Source organism: Eretmochelys imbricata, chromosome 4 (genome assembly GCF_965152235.1).
Source record: "Eretmochelys imbricata isolate rEreImb1 chromosome 4, rEreImb1.hap1, whole genome shotgun sequence".
Taxonomy (NCBI): Eukaryota; Metazoa; Chordata; order Testudines; family Cheloniidae; genus Eretmochelys; species Eretmochelys imbricata.
The window spans coordinates 60,546,784-60,559,626 of record NC_135575.1 but is presented as its reverse complement, the minus strand read 5'-3'; the positions used below and the strand labels follow the sequence as shown (position 1 = coordinate 60,559,626).

Here is a 12,843-nt window from a genome sequence, read left to right as displayed (position 1 = left end):
AGGGACCGAGAAAGCTGGCTTCTCACAGGAAGACCCCCCTAAACACCTGACAGCTGGTCACCCGCACCTGGTTTTTGGTTTTGTTTTTTTAAATAGGCAGGACTGCACTTCTGTCTCTCGTGCGCAGAAAAATATTGAAAAAATGACAGCTATCAAAAGGGCAGGGTGATAGCTAAACTAGGGGAAGCTTAAGCCAGTTAGAAAAGGAGAAAAAATCTTGGGGGAAATAATAGTTTGGAAACAGCTGGAGCCAACTATTGCTAGATGGGGGGGTGGGGGGGTGAGAAAATCAGATTCCCCCCGCCCCTTATTTGAACAATTCTTCAGGTAATTAATTCTTTACTATCTTCCCTTTGACCTGGAACTAAACTCACCTGCGAAAAGGTGGGAATCCACAAAGCAGTATGTATGTGATCACACCTGCAGCCCAAATATCCACCTTTAAGCCATATCTGTAAAATAAGAGAACGTGTTACTTGTGCAAGCTTCCAAAATGTGTCACTTCTAGTTAGCTGTTTTTTAAATTAATACATACTGAGAGTCTGCCAAAGGCAGATGTATTGGCATTTCATAGGAGTGGAGTTTGTCCTTCAATTAATACCATGGAATATAACAAGAGGGGCATCTAGTCAATATTTTTCTTGGTGTCCTCCAGAGTACTGAGAGCCCTGAGGATCCCACATTTTCCTTTGTTTTTAGTTCTCAATGCCCCAGTCTCCATGGAACAGTCAATAGCTTTCTAGTCTGATTCAGATTCTTTTCAGCACCAGCCCATAATAATCAAAGGAGGATATTGTTGGGAGGGAAGGGGAAATCCTTTCCCTCTCCTGCCACAGTGGACAAACTGCCTCTGCATCATTCCCAGACACTGCCAAACTGGGGAGCAAGCTTCCAGGTCTTGAGTCTCCTGTATGAATGAGTAACACTAGGAAGAAGAACCAGGACTTTTCTTTTTAAACATATGAATAAAAATATTGCAGGTCAAAACATGTCACATTTGGTCTGATTTTTCTAGATCTGCAGGTGGATCAAATACCCTTTCACATCATGGTCTCTCACAGCTCTCAAAAATACTTTTCAACAATTGTGATATGCAAGAGCAGCAGTGCATCAAACAATCTGATATTAGAAAATCCAAATTATTCATGCCATCTATCACCTCCTCCCCACTCAAGAGGTCTGTGATTTACTTCCAGGATCTTTGTGACAGAGTCAGAGCCACCTTCCCAATTAAGCAGTTAGCTGCAGCAGCATCTCTTATCTAAGTTACATGTGCGCACACAAATATTTTGCAGAGTGGTATCAGAGGAAATATATATGGAAGAGGCTGATATATTGCACTCATCAGACCAGCAGCTGAAGACCAGTTTAAATGACTCATACCCACAGAGCAGTGAAATCAAATATTTACTAGGGGTCAAAATTTGACCCTTAAACACACACACACAGAGTAATAAACAGTCTTTCACAGGCCAACATAGGAGACAAAACTGCTGTATCCTCACCCTGTCTCTGCAATGATTTCTGGAGCCACGTATGTAGGGGTGCCACAAACTGTAAATAAGGGTCCTTCAACCACTGTGGCCAGTCCAAAGTCCCCTAGCTTCAAGGACTTTGTTCCATCTGAATACTCGCATACCTGGGGTTAGCAAAAACACAACAGGGATTGAAGGATATTTTCCAGTACATGAGGGAGTAAAACAGCAAAGGCTGAACTTGATATAATGTGATGAGAAGAGAGATTCTTAAGCTATCCACTTCATTGGTTTTGTTCCATGATTCTTGAAGGCTTTGACTTCCAGTGATTCATCTTTGTGCTTAAGGAACTTTAATTCTCTCTTGGAAAGTTTTGATGGGATGAGACTCAATTTGAGAAAGGAAATAAATCTAAATGATGTTTAAAATAGATTTTGCTCGGTTTTTGATAGATCTAGTCCCCACCTTCTCTTAAAAAAATCTAGAACCAATTTCCTATTGCTTTTAGTAATACTATTCACTTACATAGTGCTTTCCATCCTGAGCATGCTTTAGAATGATGTATTACTCATGCTGAAGGACAGATGTAGTTGATAAGTTCCTGCCTGGAGAAGATTACACTCTAAATTAAGGTTTAAATATTAAATTTTCATAACACCCTTACAAGATGTTTATTGCCCAAGGCCAGAGCAATGGTTAGTGTAATGGACAGGACTAGAGTTCTGGAATTCTTCCTCAGAATACTAGACCACTATGCTCTGCATTTTATAAAATGCCTTTCTAATATCTTCTCTGTGGCCTCCCTGCCATCCACATCACCCACTGCATTCAAAATGCAGCTGCTAAAATCTTTTCCTGCTGTTCTGATCACATTAATCAATCTCCCCTCCCCCCCAACACACCCCCCTCCTCCCCCCAACACACCAAGTTCAAGCTTCTTGTCTTCACGTTCACGGCTTTTGACATCTCTGCTCCTTCCTGGCTACTCAACTGATCTAGTATCTTAACACATCAGCCGCCCCTGCCCTCACTCAGCCAACACTGTCAGCTTTAAATGTCCACTTGTCCCACAAATGTGTCTGTGCTTCCTTCCATGCTGCCACTTCCACACAGAGCCTCCCCTCACCAGTCTGACCTGTAAGCCTGCCTCCCTTGCCTTCAAACGCTCAAGACCTATCACCAACCTGATCGCTTTACTTGTATGCCATCTTTGTTGTCTTTAGATTGTAAACTCTGAGCAAGTACTCTCTCTTATTATGTGTACGTACAGTGCCTACCACAATGGAACTCCCAATCCTGAATTGGGCCTCTGAGTTTGCCTTCTGTGTATAATATATTTAAATTTAGGTATTTGAACTGTACTTTTTCTTCAAAGAGTCCATATCCAATATGGAAACTCTGTGCTTATCTTTCTCAGAAGTCTGTATTCCCTATGTCAAGCAACACAACTCCACATATTTGCCAAAGTACTGAACCTCTCCCTAAAAGAAACCTACCCGAAAAACAGCCATAAACACAGATACATTTAAGAGCAGTGGTTCTCAGACTTATTTGATCACACCCCTTTCTTTGTGTCTGTAGTAGTTTATGCCCTTCCCCCACCACACAAGTACCTATACCGATAAAAAAACCAAGATACAACTTTCACTAAACATTAAAAACAGTAATGCACAGATTCAAACATTTAAATATATAGTACTGTAAATTTTAAGTGAGATATTGCTAACTTGCATCAAACTGTTGTTACTAACGTGATGGGTGTGCCTGTTTTTTGGAGCAGAGCAATTCCACCCTGGGTTGGATGCTTGAGACAGCTGTCCAGAGATCCCTTTCTACCTTCAGTTAAGTGTACACACCATGTCGTAGCAAGTGGATTAACGTACAGATGGCAACAACTTTGTATAACGCTATGCAAGCTTAACAGAAATCTGTCAAAATGCACAGCACCATTTCGAGTCAAATGCAAAGTGCCAGCTGAACACTCTATATGTACCAAATTTGTGGCCACGAAAAATTACATCAGACTGTGAAATATGGTCTCCCCTGTGAATTCTGGTCTCTCTGGCCCATCTCTGAAGGCAGAGCGGAGAGCAGTGCCCAGCTACCCAGGTGCCCAGCTCTGAAGACAGAGCCTCCCACCAACAGCAATACAGAAGTAAGGGTGGCATGGTATTGCTGCTCTGCCTTCACAGCTGGGCAGCCAGAAAGCCATGGCTGCTGGCTGGGCACCCAGCTCTGAAGGCAGCACTGCCTGCCAGCAGCAACACAAAAGGAAGGGTAGCAATATCGCAATCCCCCAACAGGCTTTTGACCCCCTTTCAAGTCCAGGCCCCTAGTTTGAGAAACTCTGTGGCGATATCACACATTATTCATGGGTTTGTCATGGCATAAACAGCAAATTTCACAGATGTGTAACACATTTGTGAAATTTGCTATTTATGCCATGCCAAACCCACAAAAATGGTGTGATTGCTGTGGGTAAAATGTGTGCAGTAAGTTTCTTTTCCCTAAAGTTTCTCACACCCCGCTAGAATACATTCTGTGCCCTCCAGCGGGGCCCATCCCCCACTTTGAGAACCTCTGATTTAGAGAGCAGTGCACTGGACTCTCCCCACTCTCTCTTGCTCAAAGGACGCCAAAGGTAATTACACAAGCGATTTAATTGCATTTTCTAAAGGTGGCACTTAGGAATGCAGGCCCTACGGAGGACATAAAGAGGATGTCCACAGGTTTGCCCACGTATTTTTTGCTGACTACTTAAGCATGCAATGCATTATATCCATAGTTTAGGTGCAAAATGCATGTCTAAACTTCCATGTTTATGGAATTATTGGATAGATTATCAAGAAATGTATGTTATGTGGAAATGTGTACACACAATAGTTTTCATTTGCACTAGGTGCTTCAGGGACAGTTCTAAAAATATAGCAAAGTTTTTGCATGCTTAATATGCATTCAATCCCAATGGGTCACCTAAAGATAGTATCAAAATCATCATTTAGCAACTGTTTCCTGTAATCCACCACATTCAAATCACCATTCAAAATTGCAATAAAAGCCTATTACCAGACTACTTGAAAAGAGGAGCCCCTAACACATTACACTGTATACAGACATTCTGGAGCATTATTAGAACTGCTCCCTGGATTGCTGACAGTTGATTTATAAAACAGGAATTGCTACACTTGTTGTAAATCTTCCAAGTCACCGAGGCAGTAATACACAATAACTTCTCAAAGTGACTGGAATAAATATACAGGCACATCAGTAACACTTTATTATTCTTGCAGATGAGAATAATCTGTGCCAGACTCTGTTTTCACTTACAGCAGTGTAAACCTCGAGTAACTACTTTAACTTAAATGGAGTTAGTCTTCAGTTACTGTAAATACCAAATTTACCAGAGTAAACTGAAATAGAGATTGGCCCATTGTGTTTACAAATTGCCCTTAAATCTGATTTAGAAGTATTGGTGTTTAAAATTACTCAGGTTTCAGAGTAGCAGCCGTGTTAGTCTGTATTTGCAAAAAGAAAAGGAGTACTTGTGGCACCTTAGAGACTAACCAATTTATTTGAGCATAAGCTTTCGTGAGCTACACCTCACTTACTCATTACATTCAGCCTCTGAGCAAATTCCTGCATGTCATTCCTCTAATCATTTCTGTACACAGAAATTTCTGAAATGTATAATAAGCCTTATAATGTTGTGAGGGTTCTTTTTGGAATCTGGCTAAAATTATAGCAATAATAAAGCATTTCTAACTATTAATGTTCATTGTATATATAAAAGCTACTCTAGTTGGGACTAATGAAACACACTACCAGCTTCTATGGCCCCTACAACAAGAGCTGAACTCACATTTCTTTATCCCTGAGTTATCAAAAGTCATGAAAATCTTCTAAAGGTTAAAGAATTTAGCCCTATTCTTGATCCGGATTGGACATAAAAGTCTCTACCTAGTTACTTGTGCTGCCATGTATAGCACAAATAATATTGTTACAGATGACAGGATGTTAAGAACATAAGAATGGCCATACTGTGTCAGACCAAAGGTCCATCTAGCCCAGTATCTAGGGTGACCAGATGTCCCATTTTTAAAGGGACAGTCCAGTTTTAGGGGACTTTTTTCTTATATAGGCGCCTATTACCCCCCACCCCGTCCCGTTTTTTCACAGTTGCTATCTGGTCACACTACCAGTATCCTGTATTCCGATGGTGGCCAATACCAGGTGCCCCAGAGGGAATGAACAGAACAGGTAATCATCAAGTGATTGATGATGTTGCCCATTCCCAGCTTCTGGCAAACGGAGCCTAGGGACACCATCCCTGCCCATCCTTATGTAGCTGAAGGGTGAACTATTGCTTTATGTAGTTTAACAAAATGTCTATTGGTTTTTCCTAAAAACTGGGCCTAATTTTTCCCTCTCTTCACTGATGTAAGCAGTAATAATGACTAAAATGAGTAAGGACTGACCAATCTTGCAAATTCTTATATATGTGCATATCTTTACTCCTGCAGCTAGTCCTACTGAAGCCAATGGAACAACTCAAGTGGGCAGAGTTACATGAGAGTGTTAGCGGCATTGGAGCTTCAGAGAGAAATCACACCTATGCAAGAGTGGCCAGAATTGGGCCCATTGTTGTAAGTGATAACTATGCCCACTCTACTCCTTCCTGTTTGCTTACACTAGTGAATAAGATTACGGTAAAAAACAAAACAAAACAAAAAAAACCTATCAACTGAGGAAGAGAGCAAGTTAAACAAATTAGTATGCCATACTCAACCTTTACTTATATAATTACATGTTTTTATTTGCCAAGTCAGTGTGTTTTAAAACCCACTCATTTTTCCACCTACTAACATATATTACAGATTATTAAATTTCTTAAATAAACTAGTTTTGACTAAATAATCATCTCAGGATTCCAATAATGGCAACTAACTGGTACATATTCCTGCGAGCATCAGCTACGATATATGTTATATTGGTGCATGCAGGAAGGAATCAAACAAAATGAAGTCAATTTGTGACAATAAAAAAAAAAAGGAAAAAAGTAGCAAGAGGACAATTCTGCAAAATAGAGAGAGACATTCAGTGGGGAGAACATTTTATTTTCAAATTTTCAGTGAAGTGTTACAAGCAGCAGATCAGTAGGATCCTATTTAAAGTATATTGTCAAGTGATTTAAAAAAAAAAAAAAAAAACAAACAAAAAAAAACACTACCCATGATTTGGAATTACTGGTTATAGGTTTGAAGATAAATCTTTATTTTCCAATTTGTCCTTTTCAATTTAACAAGCATGGAGGAGGTTTTATTCCCCACCCGTGTTCAGAACCGAACAAAGAAGTTTTGCTTCTTTCCAGTTTTGTACAGCTGGATTTCTGATTGTCAGCACAAGTAATATTTGTTAGTTAATTGTTTTTGCAGAGCCAGCAAAAGGCCCAGAAACATGAGTTATAGAATTCTCACAAAAGTGGTAGTTTGAAAAACAAAATTCTCATGGTGATACATGGGTTTTTGTTTGTTTTAAATCTATTTAGAATCAAGTGGAAAGTCACAATCTTTCTGAAACTCAGATTCCCAATCTGGGAAACAGGAGCTCTTCTAGATTACTTCTAAAAATCTGTGATCTGTAGTCATTCTATCCCACAGTACACAGCAACAAAGACGACTGTCCTCAACTAACTCCAACTATACCTCACCAGGCTACCTGTACTGAAGTCTGTGAGTCAAACCAACGGAGTTAGAAAGGAAACAACAGGAATACCAAAATTGGAATGAACAGCTACTCCAACCTACCAAGAAACACAATGACGCACAGCTAATCTACTCAACCCCAATCAACTACTAGAGCAGAGTGACTAATTCATGACAAATACAGCTTTTTATGGCCTGTGGAATGTTCACACGCAGCTGGCATTTCCTCAATTGTATACTGACTGATTTCTAGCGTGATTTTTTCATCTTCTATGCCTGTGAACAGCTTGCTACAAGTATTCTATATCTGAATTGTTATCGCTCACAAGTCACATGGTGTTACTTGTTGTGATTGTAGGCGTCTCTCTTATAACAACTCAATGTTAGCTTCAGATTTGCTTTCTGCAAGTAAAACCTGAATGTCCACAGCAAAATGAATACAAGAGACATGAGCACAGCTAGATTTTAAAATTGGAGTGTCACACATCACCTTCATACTGGTGCACATAACAAAATTCATGTGGTGGGGATGGGGCCGAGGGGTTTGGAGTATGGGAAGGGGCTCAGGGCTGGTGCAGGGGTGTGAGGGCTGCGGCTTGGGGTGTGGGCTCTGGGGTGGGGCCAGGGATGAGGGGCTCAGGGCTGGAGCAGAGGGTTAGGAGTTCCAGCTGGGGATGCAGGCTCTGGGGTGGGCTCAGGGATGAGGGGCTCAGGGCTGGGGTGCAGGGGGTGAGGGCTCCGGCTGGGGGTGGAGGGTGGGGCTGAGGATGAGGGGTTTCGGGTGCAGGAGGGTGCCCCGGGGCTACAGCGGGGAGAAAGGACTCCCCGCAACTCTCTCTCCCCACAGCAGCACCTGGGAGGCAGAGGTGTTCCTTCCTGCCACAGCAGCTCTGGGCTGGGACAGCAGGATAGGCGCCCCTTCCCCGGCCACAACAGGTCCGGGCTGGTGGAGGGGGGGCCAGCCCGCCCACTGATGCTTGTCTGTGCTCCTTCACGGCTCTAAACCAACCAGAACCCTCTCCACCACGAGGCGCGAGACTATGGACCAAACAGTGCCCAAGTTGATTCAAATCCTCGCACCAATTAGCTCCTGCCCTGGCCGCTCCAGGCTGTGTTCAGGCTGCCCCTCCCCTGCCACAGCAGGTCTGGGGCTGAGTTGGGGCTGGGGGAGGTGTGCCCCAGCAGGTCCCGGCTGGGCTGGTTTCCTGAGCGTCTGCATGGTGCTAAACAGGCTGCTGCATGGCCATGCAGCTCACAGGGAATTTAGGTCACGGTCCATGAATTTTTGTTTACTGCCCACGACCTGTCCATGACTTTTACTAAAACATAGCCTTAGTCATCGCCCTGTTATAATTCACAGCTCTAATGGAAACCTTTGCACTCCCTGATATAATTTCACATGTCAATGACGACACAGTTCGTATTTATTAGTGTATGACTGGTAAAAAGAATGAAAATCAAACATCTGGATGATCTCAGGTTAAAGAACTGAATTGCTGGATAGTATAAGAAGCAATTGACACATTTACATTTACATGCACTTCTATTATGTTATTTTAACATGTATGCCAATGTCAATCACAATGAATAAGACTTGCAACTGTTGAGTAATTTCGTTAAGCTTTCTAGGCAAAAAGGGTGTTTGTGCCTATTTATACCTGATTCCATTACTAATGGAGGCTTAAAATGTCAGATTAGCCTCAGAACTCCAATCCACCCAAGATTCTGATGTCACCACATTATTATTTTAAAATGAACAAGATCAACTTGAAACACTGGAATGCGTTGCCTAGGGAGGTGGTGGAATCTCCTTCCTTGGAAGTTTTTAAGGTCAGGCTTGACAAAGCCCTGGCTGGGATGATTTAACTGGGAATTGGTCCTGCTTCGAGCAGGGGGTTGGACTAGATGACCTTCAGGGGTCCCTTCCAACCCTGATATTCTATGATTCTATGATTCTATGAACTATGGCATGCCAGGGGCTGCCACTAAAACTGTACACACTCTTGTTTGCTTCTGGACCAGCACATTATATTGAAATTAATTCAGCATGAACATGCAATCTTCAGAGTGGCTAAGCTTTGAGATACACTTGAAGATAAGACCATGGTCATCTCTATTTTTCTCCCCCTTACCTCATAGCTGCCAAGGCTGTTTTTTTCTGCCAGAAAACTTTCAGGTCCTATTGTTAAAAGGTCACTATTCATTTAGATTGCAGTGTCTATACAACATTCTAGCCACTTCACATAAAGTAACATATTTAGTATAAAATTTTAAATCAGTATCATCCATGAAGAATAGCAATACTTGCACAAAATAAAGGGTACAAATAAATGATCAATAATAATAGTAGTAATAATAATAAAAAACCCATGTTAGAATCCCTGTATCCACAGCTCAACAACCCAGTGTCCACATACCTTGCAACTAAAAATGCATCAACTAAGGTCTGAATACATTTTTCCCCCTCAAATTTCACTGCTAAAGGAAGGACCCAGTCCTGGAAATCCTTACGCGCTGTCGTCAATGGGACTGCTGGGGTAAGAAAGGACTCTTTAATTTAGTAAGGGTTTGTCCACACCAGAACTTTGTCGGCAAAAGTTTTGTCATTCAGGGGTGTTTAAAAAAAAAAATACACCCCCTGAACGACAAAAGTTTTACTGACAAAAAGCACCAGTGTGAACCGCGCTTTGTTGGCAGGAGCTCTCTCCTGCTGACAAAGCCACGGCCGCTTGTGGGGCGGGTGGAAGTTTTTTGTCCACAGGAGAGTTCTCTCCTGCCAACAAACAGCAGCTACAATGTGTGGCTTTTAGTGGCAGGGTTGTAGCAGCATAGCCACGTCACTAAAAGCTGTGTAGTGTAGCCATAGCCTAAGAGTTTGCAAATTCCAGCCCTGTTGTCTGTGTTTGTTCAAATGCCGCTGATGGAGTAAGAGACATAAATCCCTTCTATCAGCTTCCCCTGTGGTGCAATCTCATTAAACCATTAACAGGACTGACAAACAAAGAGAGCTTAATGACAGGTTTCAGAGTATCAGCCCTCTTAGTCTGTATTCGCAAAAAGAAAAGGAGTACTTGTGGCACCTTAGAGACTAACCAATTTATTTGAGCATGAGCTTTCGTGAGCTACAGCTCACTTCATCGGATGCATACTATGGAAACTGCAGAAGACATTATATATACACAGAGACCATGAAACAATACCTCCTCCCACCCCACTCTCCTGCTGGTAATAGCTTATCTAACGTGATCATCAAGGTGGGCTATTTCCAGCACAAATCCAGGTTTTCTCACCCTCCGCCCCCCCCCACAAACTCACTCTCCTGCTGGTAATAGCCCATCCAAAGTGACCACTCTCTTTAAAATGTGTATGATAATCAAGGTGGGCCATTTCCAGCACAAATCCAGGTTTTCTCACACTCCGCCCCCCCCCACCCCCCCCACACACAGACTCACTGGGGGGCGGAGGGTGAGAAAACCTGGATTTGTGCTGGAAATGGCCCAACTTGATGATCACTTTAGATAAGCTATTACCAGCAGGAGAGTGGGGTGGGAGGAGGTATTGTTTCATGGTCTCTGTGTATATATAATGTCTTCTGCAGTTTCCACAGTATGCATCCGATGAAGTGAGCTGTAGCTCACGAAAGCTCATGCTCAAATGAATTGGTTAGTCTCTAAGGTGCCACAAGTACTCCTTTTCTTCTTAAAGAGAGCTTAAATAACCCATCACATAAGGCTTCCAGTTACTGATGACACTGTGCCTGTGATGTGGATTCTGGACTTGGTTGTCCAATGCCTTGCATTGTAGGTAGTTATTTACACCTGTGCAATGTGGTTGTTAAACACTACCTCTGCTGTCAGTGACTTAGTAACCTTTTGCATACTCTGCCTATATAAGGTACAAAGCAGCAGAGAACAACACATTCACTCCACTGCCAATTTCCACTTGGAGTTTGTAAAACAGAATCCACAATATTTGTTGCTACCAGGTAGTAGATATTTATGTCCCTGATGGGAATTAATGGAAATGAAATATAGTTCCTTCTGAGGAAATAAACATACTCTCAGAGTTTATAGCTAGGATACTGAGAAGTCATCAAAAAGACTTTACCTGATGTGGCAATGGGAGGGGAAATATTTTACCTGAAATAACCCTGGGATCTTCAGAAAGGAATTAAAACCGTTGTTTTGAATTGAAACTAGGATTGTAAACAATTCATTAACACATTTTAAACCCTCTTTTGTGCTTATCCAAGTCAGAGCAATCAAAATGTAAATGATAGGAGGGTCTAGAGTCTAGTGCACATTAAGCACAGATCACTGTCCCTATGTCTATTAATATTTAATGGAAAGAGATTTATTTTAAGCATGCAGTCATTCTAAATTCATGTTCTATGTGTGATTGTTCAGCTCCTTGGATTCTTAACATTTACATACGAACATTTACATCTGGTGGGGGATGAGGCAATGGAAAGCATGATAAAACAAGTGACATACCAGGAGATTCTCTGGCTTAATGTCTCTGTGCACAATGTTGAGACCATGGAGGTATTTCAGTGCACTGGCTAGATTGTAGACCATTGCGCTACCATCTCTCTCTGTATACTTTGTTGAAGAAGTGATAGCATCAAACAGGTCGCCTCCCTAAAGTAAGGGAAAACATCAAAGGCAATGACAAGAAAAATCATCAGGTGTCAGTACCCTAGTCAGACTGCTGAAAAGATGTCAGAGAAAGCCATACTTCAACATCCTTGCACTCGAGGCATACTCAAAAACCTATGTCATGTATTATATGGGAAAGATAGGCTGCACAACTTGAGGCTTGTCTACATGGAGAAGTTGATGCACAGTAAGCTAGGGTGTAAGTTTAAAGCACACTAGCAACTCCTCACTAACTCCCTGTGTGGACCCACTTACTGAGAGTGACCTCACATAGTTTAGCTTTGTACATTTCCAAAGTGCACCAGCTATTACAGGCTTTTTCCTCATGTAGACAAGCCCTTGGAAACAGCTATCATGGTAGGGAAGGATGAACTTGTAGGCTCAGGCACTGGGACTCAGGGTAACTGGGTTCTATTCCCGAGAGGCTTGTGTGTGTCGTTAGGCAAGTCACTTCACCACTCTGCTCTTCAGTTCCCCAGCAGTAAGAGGAGGATACCACCACTTCCTTTCTCCCTGCTTTTTACTGTCGTGTCTATTTACATTATAAACTCGTCAGAGTACTACAGACCTAATTGTTCATACAGTGCCTAGCAGCTGGAGCCTCTAGGTGATGCTGTAATGCAAATACTCAATAATAATTACATAATAAATTACATGTTAGAAATACTTAGTGCAAACATTATGAAAAGTAAAAATAAATAAGGATGAGGCAGGACAACAGTGCTGCATTCTACAGCATATTTGCCTCATGTAATATATGGCATAGAGTCTGCCTGGTGTTTTTTGAGCATACCTGTTGTGCAATATCCTACCAGCATCCATTATAGCTCAGGGGTATGTAACAGCATTTTTAAAAACAGTAGTAAAGAAATATTTTTATTTATATGGCATTTCCACGTGCCGCAGTTAATTTAAGTTGTGTGCCACTATGATGGTTACCTTGGATACAAGTGGGGGAGTGACTTGGCTGGGCTGGAGGTGGAATTCCAAGCATTGCAGCACATGTG

General features: G+C 42.0%; 1 protein-coding gene across 1 annotated transcript in view; it reads right to left on the bottom strand.

The window, feature by feature from the left end:
* DCLK2 (doublecortin like kinase 2) overlaps window positions 1-12,843 on the bottom strand; it is a 139,591-nt gene that overhangs the window by 12,267 nt on the left and 114,481 nt on the right. Inside the window, exons 11-13 of the mRNA XM_077815364.1 lie at window positions 11,672-11,818; window positions 1,506-1,639; window positions 375-452 (exon numbers count right to left, since the gene is read on the bottom strand). Coding sequence (XP_077671490.1) covers window positions 375-452; window positions 1,506-1,639; window positions 11,672-11,818 — 359 coding nt within the window. The remainder of the gene's footprint in view (window positions 1-374; window positions 453-1,505; window positions 1,640-11,671; window positions 11,819-12,843) is intronic.